Source organism: Nilaparvata lugens, chromosome 6 (assembly GCF_014356525.2).
Source record: "Nilaparvata lugens isolate BPH chromosome 6, ASM1435652v1, whole genome shotgun sequence".
NCBI lineage: Eukaryota > Metazoa > Arthropoda > Insecta > Hemiptera > Delphacidae > Nilaparvata > Nilaparvata lugens.
Window position 1 is genome coordinate 14851031 of NC_052509.1, and position 14681 is coordinate 14865711.

Here is a 14681-nt window from a genome sequence, read left to right on the forward strand (position 1 = left end):
TTTACCAAAGAGAATAAGAGCATAAGAATATTTCAATTTTCTTTGGCTTCACTTACATAGCTCCAGTAGGTACAGTCATACTAAATCCTCGCAGCAAGATTGGACTTTTGGAGGTGTATCTCTTGAATGCTCCATTCACAGCCACCATGGGCTGGGGACAATTCAGCTCCATGTCCCCCTGCAATAGAAAATACCAAAAATGAATATTACAAATCAAATCAATTCAAAAATGTATAATGAAATATCTTTGTGTTGAAGAGAAATCTCTTAGAATAAATATTGAAAATGAGCTGATGGTCAACATCGCTGTCATAGTGTCATAATATTGATTGATATATTCTCAATTAAAATTCTCATTGATAATTTATTGATTGTCTACAAAAAGTTGAGGATTAGAGCTGTCACGAACTAATGAACTGACTGAATTCACCTCTCTCTTCTTCTCCAGCGTCAACAGTATTTATTCTTATTCCTATTCGAATAATTTATCATTTCGCTTGTATTTCGTTGATAGCTTAAATATTTCTCCTCGTATAGTAATAATATCGAGTGACCTGGCTGGCTCAGGTCTGGTGTCAGAGTTTTCAGGTCGCAACTGATCAATTTCAGAGCCTCCGACATGACCTAAAGACTGCTTTTTGTGTACATAAATTGGAATCAGTGTAAACTACGTAAAAAATGAAAATTTATGTAGATGACTGAGTAGAAAAAATTTAACAAGAAATGCAATAACCAGTGATTTTATTCAAGAACGGGAGAAGTTGGTACAATCACGCAATTGATGGAACATCAAGATTGATTGATTGATTTCACGTCACTATGTTTGGAATAACGCCAAAGTATAACGAAGGAGTAACAAGTACTGATGGTATGTTCTCCCCTATAACTGGCTGGAAACCCCCTAGCAATTATACAGGCTACTGGATCCCACATATGAATACTTACTCAAAATTCAAATTCAAACCAATCACTACATAAAATGGCATCCATCCATTATCACGTTATTTTTACTGTTATCTGTTTGTCTGAGACGGAAAGACGAAGCAGTTAGAGTACTATTTATCATATACTTGGAACGCGTAGTGAATATCAAATAGTATAGGTTGTCATTGTTGTCCGATTCATTCAATCTAACAAAGATGTTCAATTCATTTATTGGACTTGAAGTACTGAATATCCGTATACATGTGTTTCTCTTGAGCTGTCCACTTTCTTGAAATTTATTGTTATTTAAATTGACATTGGTTATTTCTTTCCTGAAAAACAATGAGTATCAGGGTCTAATAGTGGACTTTCCCTTTAGAACAAAGCTGTTTGTTGAACAAAGCAAACTTCAACGATAAACTACATACGGTACGTACTATTATCCAATGATATAAGAAAGTTACTTTTTATAACTCTTCAATTTGTACTGGGGATTTGAAGTAGGCTATGGTACCATAGTGACAACAGGCTCTGGAAGATGATAGAAACTTTTTCTACGAATACTAATAATATGGTATTGACAGTGACACCAAGACACAATTTACAGAGGAAGGAAATTAAGTAATACAATCCACATTGGAATCTCACGGTAGCCTAATATTAATTCATATTTTTGCTACTTCCCAGCATCCTATTTGCTACTTCCCTATGTATCCTATTACATATTCTGACATTGTTTCATGAAAAAAACATGGAGGATGTGGCCTTATTACATAAAGCCTAATTACTTTTGTCTTCTATTCAATATCGCAGGATAAATTACATGAATAAAGTGGTTGACCCTCGAATTCACCTAGAAAACTCAATGCTCGTGTATGTTAGAAAGCAATCTTTATTTACATAGGGAAACAGATACGGACAGCATTGTTTTTTCTAAGGAAGACTCAGATTAGAATATTTTTTATAGTACTAGAGCAACGAGACCGCAAAAACGGAGGAAACTACTGTGACTTCCAAGGATACGCACCTTTTCTCGAGCATTCGAAATTCGTCCAATTGTATTGGATTTCGATCGAAATGAGCAATTTTTGATTAGGTCTACTGGCTCACCTTCGTTTTTGCCTCTTTTGGCAATTTATCTCCAAGTTGCAACTGAGCGCTAATTAAATTATCACAGGGTTTTTTCTGGTGCCCACGTTTTTTGCACCTGTATGATGGAATTTAGTGTTTTGTTCATTACACAATGTTTGTATGAGAATCACAGTAGTTTTCTGTTATTTTGGTTAGATGTGTACATATACAAAGCTTACTCAATCTTGGACCAATTTTTATTTATAGACAGTGATGTTAAATCATTAGAGTGGATATAATCATTCTCCGATTATCTTGATAGATTGGGAAAGCTAGACCTGAGATTACAGAGTAGTTCGGGACGCCGGGACAAACCTCTATGAACAGGACGGTCCTTCAAAAATAGGAATTCATAGCCAAAGTAATTTAAAGTACTGTTCTTGGGTGGAAGCATACAGGCGAATCATTTTTATTGGTAATTTGAATTTTTCAGCAATAACTTCTTTGACAGTATAATAAAAAGTTGAAAAATAATTGAAATTCTCCAATGTCGGAAACTTATTTTACCAGATAACAGAAAATTCTCTTGAAAAACTGCAGGAAATGTACATAAAAAAATTGAAATCCTCCAATGTCGGAAACTTATTCTACTTAACATATACCGTAACAGACAATACTCTTCAAAAAAAACTGCAGGAAATGTACATAGCAATTTGATATCATCTCCACTTATAAACTCCAGCAGTTTATACATCGTGACCTAGAGTAGAGTGATTTCTAGGTCAGTATAACACACATGAAAAGCCTAAATAATATGAATTAACGAAACCATTTTTGTGAAGGTTCCCCTGAAAAGAATTCATACGACATGTTTTTTGTTATAATACCAAAGCATTTATGAGTTGCAAGAAATATTTTCGTTGTTTTTTTAATGTACTGATATGACTTGATAATTATTGATATTGGAAGGAAGGCCTACTCATTCCATGTGACAGCAGTCAGCACTCAGCAGGCAAGAAGTATCCAGGAAATGAACTCTTCTTGAACGAGTAGTTTAAGAAGTCATCTAACCATATTCGAGAATATAATTTAATATTAAATGAATTGTCAAATTTATATTATTTGATAACGTTTCTATTAGGTGCTCAACAGTTTTTATCACTTCGTAAAAATAAACTCAAAATTGTGAACATTATCAACTCATTAAGTAGGCTACATGTAAAAATTCAGAAAATCACGAATCACCAAATTTCAGAGAATCACATATTGTGACAATTCGCATAACTAATAAACAACTGAGGAAAGAGAAATCACAATATTTTTGATGAATATATTTCTGATTGGGTTATCTGGGATGCTAGCATGTCACGGAAGATAGGTAGGAGAGGATGGAAGAGACTGGTGGAGAGGCTTGGTGATAGTGGCCAAAGTTCATGATGGACTGTAGTAGCGTCAGATAGAAAGGCAAAAAGAAAAATGTGGTTTTATAAATGGATTAGACATCTCTGGACATCAAATATTTCACATTCATATTCATTTATTCATTCAATCATCCATTTTGAATTACACAACTTGCAGAAAAGTAGGCCTATACAGGCTAATGTCCAAAGCTGTTCCAATTCTAAGTTTTAAAACATTCTAAATGGAGGGTAGACTATATGACACATGTCACATCATTGTATTACATTTTAATTTACACTTCACTATAAAAAACGTTTATTCATAACTACTGCGGTAAATAGAAAATTACGTGATGGGAATGGCGAAGCTAGAAATAAATAAAAAACACACGTAAGTTTGAGTACTCGAACAATTTATACGTCATTTAAAAGCTCAATAGCAATGAATTTATGATCGCTTTTAGGAATACAACGCTTTCCCTCAATGTTAAATATCAATGAAAATACAATGATGATCTATCCAACACTGTTTCCTAACATATAATAGGCCTAGTTAACACAACTCTCTCCAGAATAGGAGTTTTATTATAACTGGGATAGAATATTCACTAAAACAAGAATGAACAATCAATCACTTGATATTCCAATAACGTTTGTAAAACACGTAGTTCACGGCCTTGGATTTGTAGGAAGAGTACACACTGACTCAGAGATCAACTCAACAACCCATTGATCTCTTCAACTACCTGTTTACTTCACTGACAAAATAGCGCAAACTTTTTTATAAACTTTACCGTTTCAATCATAAGCCTACCCAGTTTAACGTTCCAGATAATTATCACAAAAAAACTGTTTCACAGTCTCTGATTTTTTTTAAATACACAATATTATGATGTAATCCAGTTTTTTATAACATAGGCCTTTACAGATGCAAGTGAATATATTCGATTAAAATTCATTTGAATAGCTAAGATGACCGTCAAAGAATGGACATTTTCCAAGTCTATAATTATTCAGTGTGAAAAAAATACGGTAGAATGCATTTTCCTGGTGCAATTATCGATTTATGTATGAAATTAAATATTCATAAGGTGATTTTATATACGGATATTTTGAACCATAGCTTCACTATTTTTCTATTTTTATCAATGAGTAGATCATTAAACGGTTCCCAAAATATTTTGAATTAGATCATAGATATCTGTGCAAAATTTCGCCTGAGGCATCAAAACTCAATGTTTGGATCAATTCATTCAAAATCATCTAGGCAGAGAATATAGAATGTATCTATGTAACATTGCAACATAACATTCTATACTCACTGCACCCAGGTGACCAATTGAAATTCAAGAGCGTAACCAATTGAAATTCAAGAGCGTAAAAATTGAAACTTAAGGGCCTTAGTGGAAAAAACCTGTTAGATCACCATAGTACCATAGTACTGACTGTATTATTCAGAAATGTCTTCTAGAAAAGTCTAGAATAAACCAGCCCATTTGAGAAGTCAACAATGCTATTGATTGAGATGCATGGAAATGCCTGGGATGACAGAGACAGAGATTATGTTCTGCATGCATTAATGGTCGCTCAATGCAAACTCCATTGTGTAAACAAAAAATCTCAATGACCTTGCTTTCCAATTTATTATGCATATTGATTGAGAGGAAATACAGATGAATCATGCTATGATAATTGCAATTTTATTTAGCTGAAAAGGTGCTCTTGCTTCTTCTTCTTCTTCTTCTTTTTCTTCTTCTTTTATACTTCTTCTCTATCATCTCTTTTTACATCTTTTTCTATTTCTTATTCTCACTCTTGGTCATTTATAGCTTGTCCTCTATACTATAGGCTACATAACAGAATACAAATAATACAGCATTATAGAAGTTTTCTCTGGCTACATCTAACATCTTGAGGGGTTTCCCCTGTAAGCTGTATTCCCCGCGTAGTCACATCCCTATGCCTCCGTAATCTTCGATTGTTTTCCGGAATAGATTTCAATGGCATCGATGGAAGCCTCCAAGTGCCGGTTGCACAAAAACCGATTAAATTTTAATAGCGATTAATTTCACGAGAACCAATCAGAGAAGACATCTTTTCGAAAAGCCTTATCTGATGGTTCTTGTGAAATTAATCACCATTAATATTTGACTGGCTTTTGTGCAACCGGGCCTTAAGTCTCGATTATCATCCCCCCCCCCTCAAACGCTGTTGAATTCAAGTAAGCCTTGAAATTCCATTTGATTTTATTCGAGTAAGCTTCAGGTCCAAATATCCGTGATGAGTATGTATCTGAGCTGTCCTGTTCTCTTGGAACGATTTTATAACACTTGAGTGAATCCAAATTTATCGAGGCCATGAACCAGATTTATCCTAAAATCTCCTGAATTACTTCTGACAATTCGCCAATTCTCGACTATATTATTTGCATCGGAGTTGAGGCTATAAACATCCAGCTTAGATGAGATTGACATTCAATATCAATGATTTCACAGAGGATTATTACAGAAAATTCGCAATTTCCAACAAAGTCAGGAAGATGAGTAAAAGATTTGCATGAAATGTGTAGTGAGTACCAATTTGAAATATATTGTTTTTCCTGGTCCTTGCATCTCAGACAATTTTGCTGAGTGATAAAAATCATGGATGAGATGCCAGATTATATGATTGATGAAGGATAGATTCTCATGAAATGCGTACTTTTGCACCTCTGTCTAGTTTTTTCATGAAATAATAATATGTAAATGAATTGAAGAATCTTACAAAAGGGAGAGGGCTCATGACAAGATAGGCTGTTTTTTATGATGACGAGGTTTGAAGGCTATTTTCATAACGAAGTGAAATCACTCGTAAAAGCAGAACATTGTCGAAAGCCTAATCTCGAAAAATCACAAAAAAATTACAAATTCGAAAAAGTCGCTCGGTGTCTCTGTTATGAAAACTGGTAACTAAATAAAAAATCGAACAATAAATTCAGTCTTTTCTCGGTCAAGATTTTTTTCGCCAACGTTTCAAACTTTTTTTAAGATATTCCAAATCTGAATATGCTAAATGAGAGATGTATCAGGGAAGTCTAATCTTGCACGTAAATGTTGAAGTGTAAACTATTGCGTAATATTTCAGTTTCTTTTTCAAAAAAAGGGTCTAGAACTATTGGCTCTTGAATTATATGAGCTAACTTATCCTTATGATTTATTATCATATTATCCTAGTATTAATTTTGAGAGACTCTTGAAAAAATAAGAGACATTGTAAACGTAAAACTGGACCAAATTGAATACTGTTTGTACACAAAACAAAGGCGAAAGGGTCAAGTTTAATTTGTATAATGAAAAAAAATTCTTTAATGGGTCAAAAGTGTAAATTGAGTTGAAATAAATTGTGGCGTCATCTCGCACAACTCTTTAACAGAGCTTCTTAGTCTTCAGTCTTAGAAAGACAATTCCAGAATAAAGCTTTAGGAGTTTTTTTCATATTCAACAACGCCTCTCTCACTCTCTCTCTCTCTCTCTCTCTCTCTCTCTCTCTCTCTCTCTCTCTTCAAAAACGCCTATATGAGTATTAAAATATCCAACTTAAAAGATAATTTTTTTAAATTTCAGAAAATAAGCTAACATCGTGATATTTGAAAAAATACCCTACATTCAAATTAGCTCTCGTATTAACTAATAGTATTATTATTTCCATGATTGGAATCGATCCAATTTTTTTAAAATTAACACACGCGTGTAGGTTTTTATGACTGAAAAGGAATAAGTTGTCAAGAACATTGTCATTTCCATAAAAAAAACTATTTAGAACATTTATAAGTTCCTATTCAACAGATTCTTCCATAGCGACATTTTTTCATGTGGTCATTCTTCCACTCCCAATGCACAGGTAATCATTGCATTTAAAATTAAAAATTAGACTTGAAAAAAGATTGATCAAGGTGATTATTATTCATTGAACAAGATTGAAACCAACACTTTAGAAAAATTGTCTTTTAAACTAGTTTTATGCAGTAATTACAGTATTTCTACACATTCCAGTTTGCAATAATCATTTACAGATCTCATCAGATTCAGATTGAATTCTGTCCAATAACTTGAGAGATTTCAGATTGGAATCAACTGTTAGATAATTGTTGCGATTTGTGATTAAAGTGTGGTGAGGTGTAATCAGTACCGGCCTTTTTTATTTGAAAATTACTTTTGCGATTTGCCAATAAGTGCCAATGAATCAGCTGGTATCGCATACATATGTGCTGTGAGAGATCGTCTGAAGCCAAGGCATTAAGGTCAAGTTGATCAGGTCCCCTCCCTAGTGGAGCACCAGCTTATTTCGTAACTCGCCAGAACCTGTGTTCGGTCAGAGTCGTGGAAAATAATTGATGGGCGATCTTGCCTACTGTTCTAACTGATTTGACCTTCAACTTTGCCGAGAAAGGATCACAGAAAGAGAAATTGAGTTTTGAGGCTAGTAACTGTCGTTTTCATTTGATAGGTACGGTACTTCGATGTTTGATTATTTCATTTTCCAATATTCTTGCGAAGCCGGCGACATCGTCTTATAACACAGGTTGACAGGTTAACATAGGCTATGAGTTCCGTTGGTTTGGACCCCACTCAAAACTGAAGGATCACTCATCTCTCACCATCATCCACTCTCCCATTATCTATGCACAAGCCTAAGGCTTCTGTAAGCATCATCCTCACAAAGATAAGTTATAGGTTATTCGACTCCCTAAGTTATCAAGGCGTATACTCCAGCTCCAGCATTGAAAAAATACCTGTCAATCCATTTCATTTCAACTTTCTGAGTAGTGTAGTTGTGAAGGTGATATTGATCCATATTGAATAAAAATACTAGAGATTGTCAATATGTTAATGTCTTTTTTATTCCATTTAATTTCATTTTTCAAAATCAATAATTACAAGAGTATACTAACCGGCAAAATCAAATATTATCGCTAATCCTCACTCATTGAGTGAGAAACTCATGAATAGATAAAATTTGCATAGTTGAATAATTATTATTGTTGATGAGCTTCCAACCACAACAATGAGTTATGTCAACATGACATCATAAATATCTCTCATCATCGCACTACAAGCGATGATGCATTTAAACCACTTGATGCATTCAATTATAAGCATCAATTGAGTCTCAAGTCCTGAGAATATTACTTGAAAAGCTCAAAAACTATTTAGTTGTGGTGTACTGTAAATCCCTCTTCGTCAACCCTCGGATGGTTCGAGCACGGAAGAAGGAAACCATAATTTCCGTGGCTCGAGCCTTAGGTCACGGAGTAGAGACCACTACACTAAAAGGTTTCCTTCTTCCGTGCTTAGGTGATAGAAGCACAAGAATAGTATCTATAAACTAGTAATAGCATAGCCACCTCTAATACAGTATTAGAGGTGGCTATGGTAATAGCTATACGTATACAGTATCTTTGATTGAAGCAAGCCAATTTCGAAAACTGTAACTATTCTCGATTTCATTCCAATAATTATAAATAAGAATCTCATTCATAATCTATTCATCTTCTTGGTACATATTTCTCGGTTGAAGTGGAGTATTCTTCAATTATCGTTATACAGTATTATTTGTTCATTGTGAATTAAATTATTTAAAATATTCAGGTGGAATTAGACAGAGATAAGGCTCATCAACTTCCGATCAACTCCTGTCGGAACAGTCATGGATTCGAATCCCGTCAAACGCATGGTTATTCAGGTTATAGAATATCTCCACATCAACTTATCCGCACTGCATCAAACGGAAAAACCTTTCTTTGCAAACGAGATATTGTACAGTGTACAGTATATCAAATTCAACAGATAGGAAAAATAATACAAGGAAAAATAATTGGAAATTGGTAATATAATATTTCTTAACTTTTTTTCTCCATAGTGAGGTACACGTTATAATGACAGTGAAGAAAGATAGGAGAACAACGTTGCCGAACTTCGGTCTTGTAAATTCCGTAAACGGTAGCTGATACACGTTTATTAAGGTAATATTAACTGTTCATTCTCGTTTAAAATAATCATTTATATTTTATTAATCAATAAATTATATTTTTCAATAATTTAATAATGAATTTTCATAATAAATTAAGATAAAATATTTTGTTATTTAATTATTAACTCTACATTGTTAAAAGACGATCTGGCAACAGAGCAAAGCGAGAAAGAGATAGCGCATTACTAAGATAGAGTCTTAATCATGGAGAGGTTTGTTTTCTACTTATTTATGGGATGAAGAATATTTCAATTGCTTTTTGACATGTATTTGTTCATCTATTCGCTTTGTTGAATGATAGACAAGGGTATCAATACCATTGCTAATCCAACACTGCCATTATAACGTGGACCTCACTATAGTAAATAGAAATCTATACGATCCTGTATTCTCAGAATGATCTCTTTACTCTGTAGAGATCTCTTGACTCGCTGCCCAAGAGATGAAAAATTGAATTTGATGGTTCAGTATAAGAGAAACAAGTTTTGCAGACAATATTGTTGAAAAAGTCATAAATGATGATGTGCTGAATATGGTAATAGATTAAAAAATATTAGACATTTTGTGGGTGAACAATGTCCTTGGCCTTTGATGTTGAAGGCTTTTGTCAGTGGAAGACTTTTGTCATCTCCCCTTTAACCAACAAGAGAATTCAGAATGATGATTTCGCGAACTTTAAATGGCAATATTTTATTATGCAACAGCTTATTATCACTAACCGGCATCGTGTCTGCTTCAATTTTATTTGTATTAACATTAATCAAATCTGTGATTTGGAAATCACTGAAATCTTCAATCCATTTCAGATATTTTATTAGTAGTAACAGTATCTACTAAACTCTTCCAGTACCAATCTCCATCTAGAGTCGATTATTATTCATGTTTATTATCTACCATAATAAAAATTATCAGAGCATTATAATCAGCTAGAATGTGAACGAAGTTTTATGAATAGTGAAACCTTGAGTAGTTTCACTTTTTTCAAAAATTGAAAAAAGACGGGGAACTGGTAATTCAGACGGCTATTTGTCTATAAATTGAAAATTCATGATATAATTTCCAATAACCTATTACCGTTGCACAATATAACTGCCATAAGCACCACCAAACGCTGAACCATTAAAGAAAGTTAAACGCTAAAGAACGATTTTTACTTGTTGACATGGTTGAATATTAATTTACGTGTTACATTCCAGGTTTAAACGATCAGTTGATCTATCTCCGTTTAAAATGAGATTGTGCATATGGGCCTTTCCTCACACATTGTTTCCCAGGACAAATTTAATGTAAAAACTGACCAATATTTTCTTCCTGTGGCCAAATTTTCATGACAGGCATCTTCTCATATTTGCTAAAAATACTATGGTTTTTCAGATTCTCTCTAGTCACTAGTCTATTTACAACCAAACAATTACAACACTTTGCTTGCACACGTCAAAGAGTGTACAGAGAAGTCCTTTTCCTCACCAATTTGATAAAGAACAAAGAGTCAATTTTTCAATCAAGGTACACGTTTTTCCTCTCTCACTCCGAAAATTGACAGTTGATTTGTACCTTGAAATGCAAAGGAAATTGAAGTCACCTGACTTATCTCATATTAACTTCAAACTGTCAGTATTTCTTACATATTAACAGCAAACTATCCATTCTACCAATGCTGACAGTCTATAGTGAATCTCACTAGAGCCTGGAGATTTGGTTCTAATAAGCTTCATAGATTATTGTAATTTTTTCTCAATAGATTGACCGCAATGCTAATCCAACCTCAATGACGTCAGAGATCGAGATTCTTTGTAGCTTTGTTGGTACGTCTCAACTGATTACTTCTTGGAGACTTCGAGTTCTGTTCATCGAGTACGCTTATATATTCTTCTATTCATCCAATACTCATTCTTATTTCTCCTCTTCCACATATTATTTTTCTCCACATTCCCTATACTTTCTCATTGCGCTATTCTCATTCATTTCCAACTTATTCTTCACATGGAATTTAAAAAAAATAGATCTCAGGTTATGTAGTATTTTGAACTGTTTTTTATGAGTTTATACCATTGTAATTAAAACTATTTATTTATTTGAGAATTCTACTTGTTTACAAAATAAGTAATTTGATGATTGTGAAATCTTTGAAGTTCAAGTAACATTTTGTAGTAATCATGCATTTTGGAAACAGCCTAGAGATAAAAGTAAACTATAGTATGATAATACAGATTATGATTATTGCTATTCACAGATGTTCAGTAACTTTTTTAATATGGAAGGTAGAATGCATCGTAAAGGTAGGCGCACATAGATCGTCATCGGACGGACGGCACGCATCGGACGGATTGGAAGTTTGATTTGATGCATTTTTATCAATTGGAGTGCGCACACCTATACGATGCGGATAGGTATGCGCACTCCAATTGAAAACAATGCATCAAATCTAATCGTCCGATCCGTTCCGTCCGTCCGATGACGATCTGTGTGCGCCTACCTCTACTCTACTTTTGTTATAATGTTCATTTTCAAAATCATTGTAGTTTATTAAAAAAAAAGAGTTCATTGTGAAATAATTCCATAGTTTTTTGTTTTGATATGAAAAGGGAAATTGTTATCGAGGCACAGAAAATGTAATCTACTTTACCGTAGCAGTTTCTTGGAGAAAGTTTATTGACAACAGAACAGATGGGTTCGAAGCGATAACGAAATACTGATAGCAAAATAGTAAATGAAAATATTGTTTGTGAAATTTTATTATTGAATAATTTATTTTAGGCGACCTAGCTTATTTACAGGAACATGCTTAGAATAACATTACAGTAAAAATGTAAAAACCGTGTGGATACACGAGTAAATCCTAACAAAATACAATTTAAGGTGAAAATTATTATTGAAAAATGAAATACTGTAATAGGAAGGAAAAAATCTCCAGATACGATAACTAATTGCTCCCAATAGAAGAGAGGGATTTTTATCCTAGGTTAACGAAACTCCATACTAAACTTGATAAATAATAGGAGTTATTACAAGATAAACAGAATACAAGGATAAAACAACAAGGAAAGTATGTCTTGAAAAATCGAATCAGCTCGTAAAACATCAACAATCCTTTTCAGCCTACAGAATTCATATTCCATGTTTATACAGTATAAAGATAAAACAACATTGTAAATAAAGATAACAATAGAAGATCAGTAGATCACCTGGTTTGAAGGACACGAAAATCATCAATGTACAGTATATGAAAATTATAGTCACGTGATGTTATTTCGTCTTCTTATTCTTCTACTTTTTTCTTCCTTTTCTCCTCCTCCTCTTCCTCCTTATCCTACTCCTTCTCCTTCTCCTCCACACCTTTTCTCTTTTTTCTTCTTTTTCTTTTTCTTTTTCTTTTTCTTTTTCTTCTTCTTCATCATCATCTTCTTCTTCCTATCTATTTTATTCCTCCTACTTCTACTCCTTCCTCTTCTTCTTCTCCTCCTCCACTTCTCTTCCCTCTTCCTCCCATTCCTATTCCTTCAAAGTATGTGAACTCAATGTGAAGTGGATGATCAGACATATTCAGTTTAGCATTGCCAATGCCAATCTCTTCGCAAAGCTTCTCCTCTCGTTTGTTTGCAGTGCAATTCATTTCTGTGTATTTTGTGGACAATGTTTGCACAAATAATTCAGTCTAATGCCGGTTGAATGTCCCAGGGTCGAAGCGTGAAGGTCTGCCATGTCATTGGTTCATGTTTCAAGACTCGGCTATGACTGGAGTGTTTGTTTGAGTGGTTTGTTCCACTGTTTGTTCAGTTCTGTACCTTATTTTTGTTTAAATGACATCAATCACATCACATCAACTCAGTTGGTGTTTTTGTTTTTCGTGAAAATGTATTTTGGCTGTTGATGACTGAGTATTTAATAAATTATGATTCAAGGTTTAGGGACGTGAGATCTGGAATTATTGAATTATGTATAAAAAATGATTGATTAATTCATAAAAATGTCTATGATATTTAGCTATTTCAAGGTTGGATTATTCAACTTTGAAGTTCCAGTGAAAAGAGTTGCACTTTACAAATAATGTGAAATTTTTTACGATCTTGATGATGTTGATTAGATTTAAAAGAGTAATCAAAACTCGGGACAGACAATTTCCAAAAGTACTTTGTTCCATTTTCGCAAGTGCATTCAAGGAATCAGTCTAAGTGCAAAATTCCAATATGAAACTTTGATAACATGAGGGAATGAGAGAATTATACATATTTTGAAAACGAGTCATACAATGACTAACCAGAGTTATGGTAGAAACTTATTCACAACTTCACAAAACTGAATCATACATAATACGAAGTCTTCAATTACTATTACATTCCAATCAGCGTGTGAATTTATTACGAACATGGGAATCATTTTTCTCTCAAAGTGTCAGTGTATATTGACTGCTGAGTCGTCTCTTCATTTTCTGTGAGCATGTATAGTTCAACAGAAATCCTTCATCCTTCATTGATAATGAGAATATTAAAATTAGCCTATAAAATGATAAATGTAAAAAATCTAGATGTTCAATGGACTGGAAAATCGTTATTCTGTGAAGGAGTTTAACATTCGATAGTGCATTCTCTCATTGATTGATAGATCATTCACCAAAAAGAAGAAGAAGAAGAAAGAAGAAACCCTGGTCATGAATAATAAATTAATTATTCAAACTTTTTTCAGGTTTAAACTGCTTCTGGAAAATTGCAATATTCTAGTGCAATGGTGGCGCTCTAAAAAAGGCTTGCATTTTAAAAGGCTGGGTTCTAAAAAGTCATGTACTCAGGACTTCCCAGCTTCATGCAATTATAAACTTGTTATTCCCGGCTGACTTGAGGTTCGATTTGCTAGTCCTTATATTGTTTCTTCTTTTCTGATAGGTTTCGTTTTACAAGAAACTTTCAACCACAAGATGATATTTTAGGAATAACGAGAGATGCTCCAATTTTCCATATTCCTAAAAAAATAAAGAGTGCTACCTATCTCGTTGTATTTTTCAAACTCCCTTCAACTTCTAGTGTATTTTCCAGTTGTTTCCGAGATGTTTTTTCAATCTCTCTAGAAGAATAGCCTTCTTTTAAGTAGATCTCTCTAGAAGAATAGCCTTCTTTTAAGTAGCCTACTTGAAAGATTAAGTTTAAAGTTAAAGTTTACGTTTTTCAATCTCTCTAGAAGCCTATTGTTGAGTATCCTTCTATAAAAAATAACTTTAACCTACTCTAAAAGATTATTTTATTCAACGTACAGTCCAAAAAATCAAACATTAAGATAGAACCT

At 33.5% G+C, this 14681-nt stretch overlaps 1 protein-coding gene across 2 annotated transcripts in view; it reads right to left on the reverse strand.

The window, feature by feature from the left end:
- Positions 1-14681, reverse strand: part of LOC111052673 (ABC transporter G family member 23) — a 74791-nt gene that overhangs the window by 22639 nt on the left and 37471 nt on the right. For both annotated transcript variants that reach the window (XM_039430197.1, XM_039430198.1), the window contains exon 2: positions 57-178. In XM_039430197.1, coding sequence (XP_039286131.1) covers positions 57-178 — 122 coding nt within the window. The remainder of the gene's footprint in view (positions 1-56; positions 179-14681) is intronic.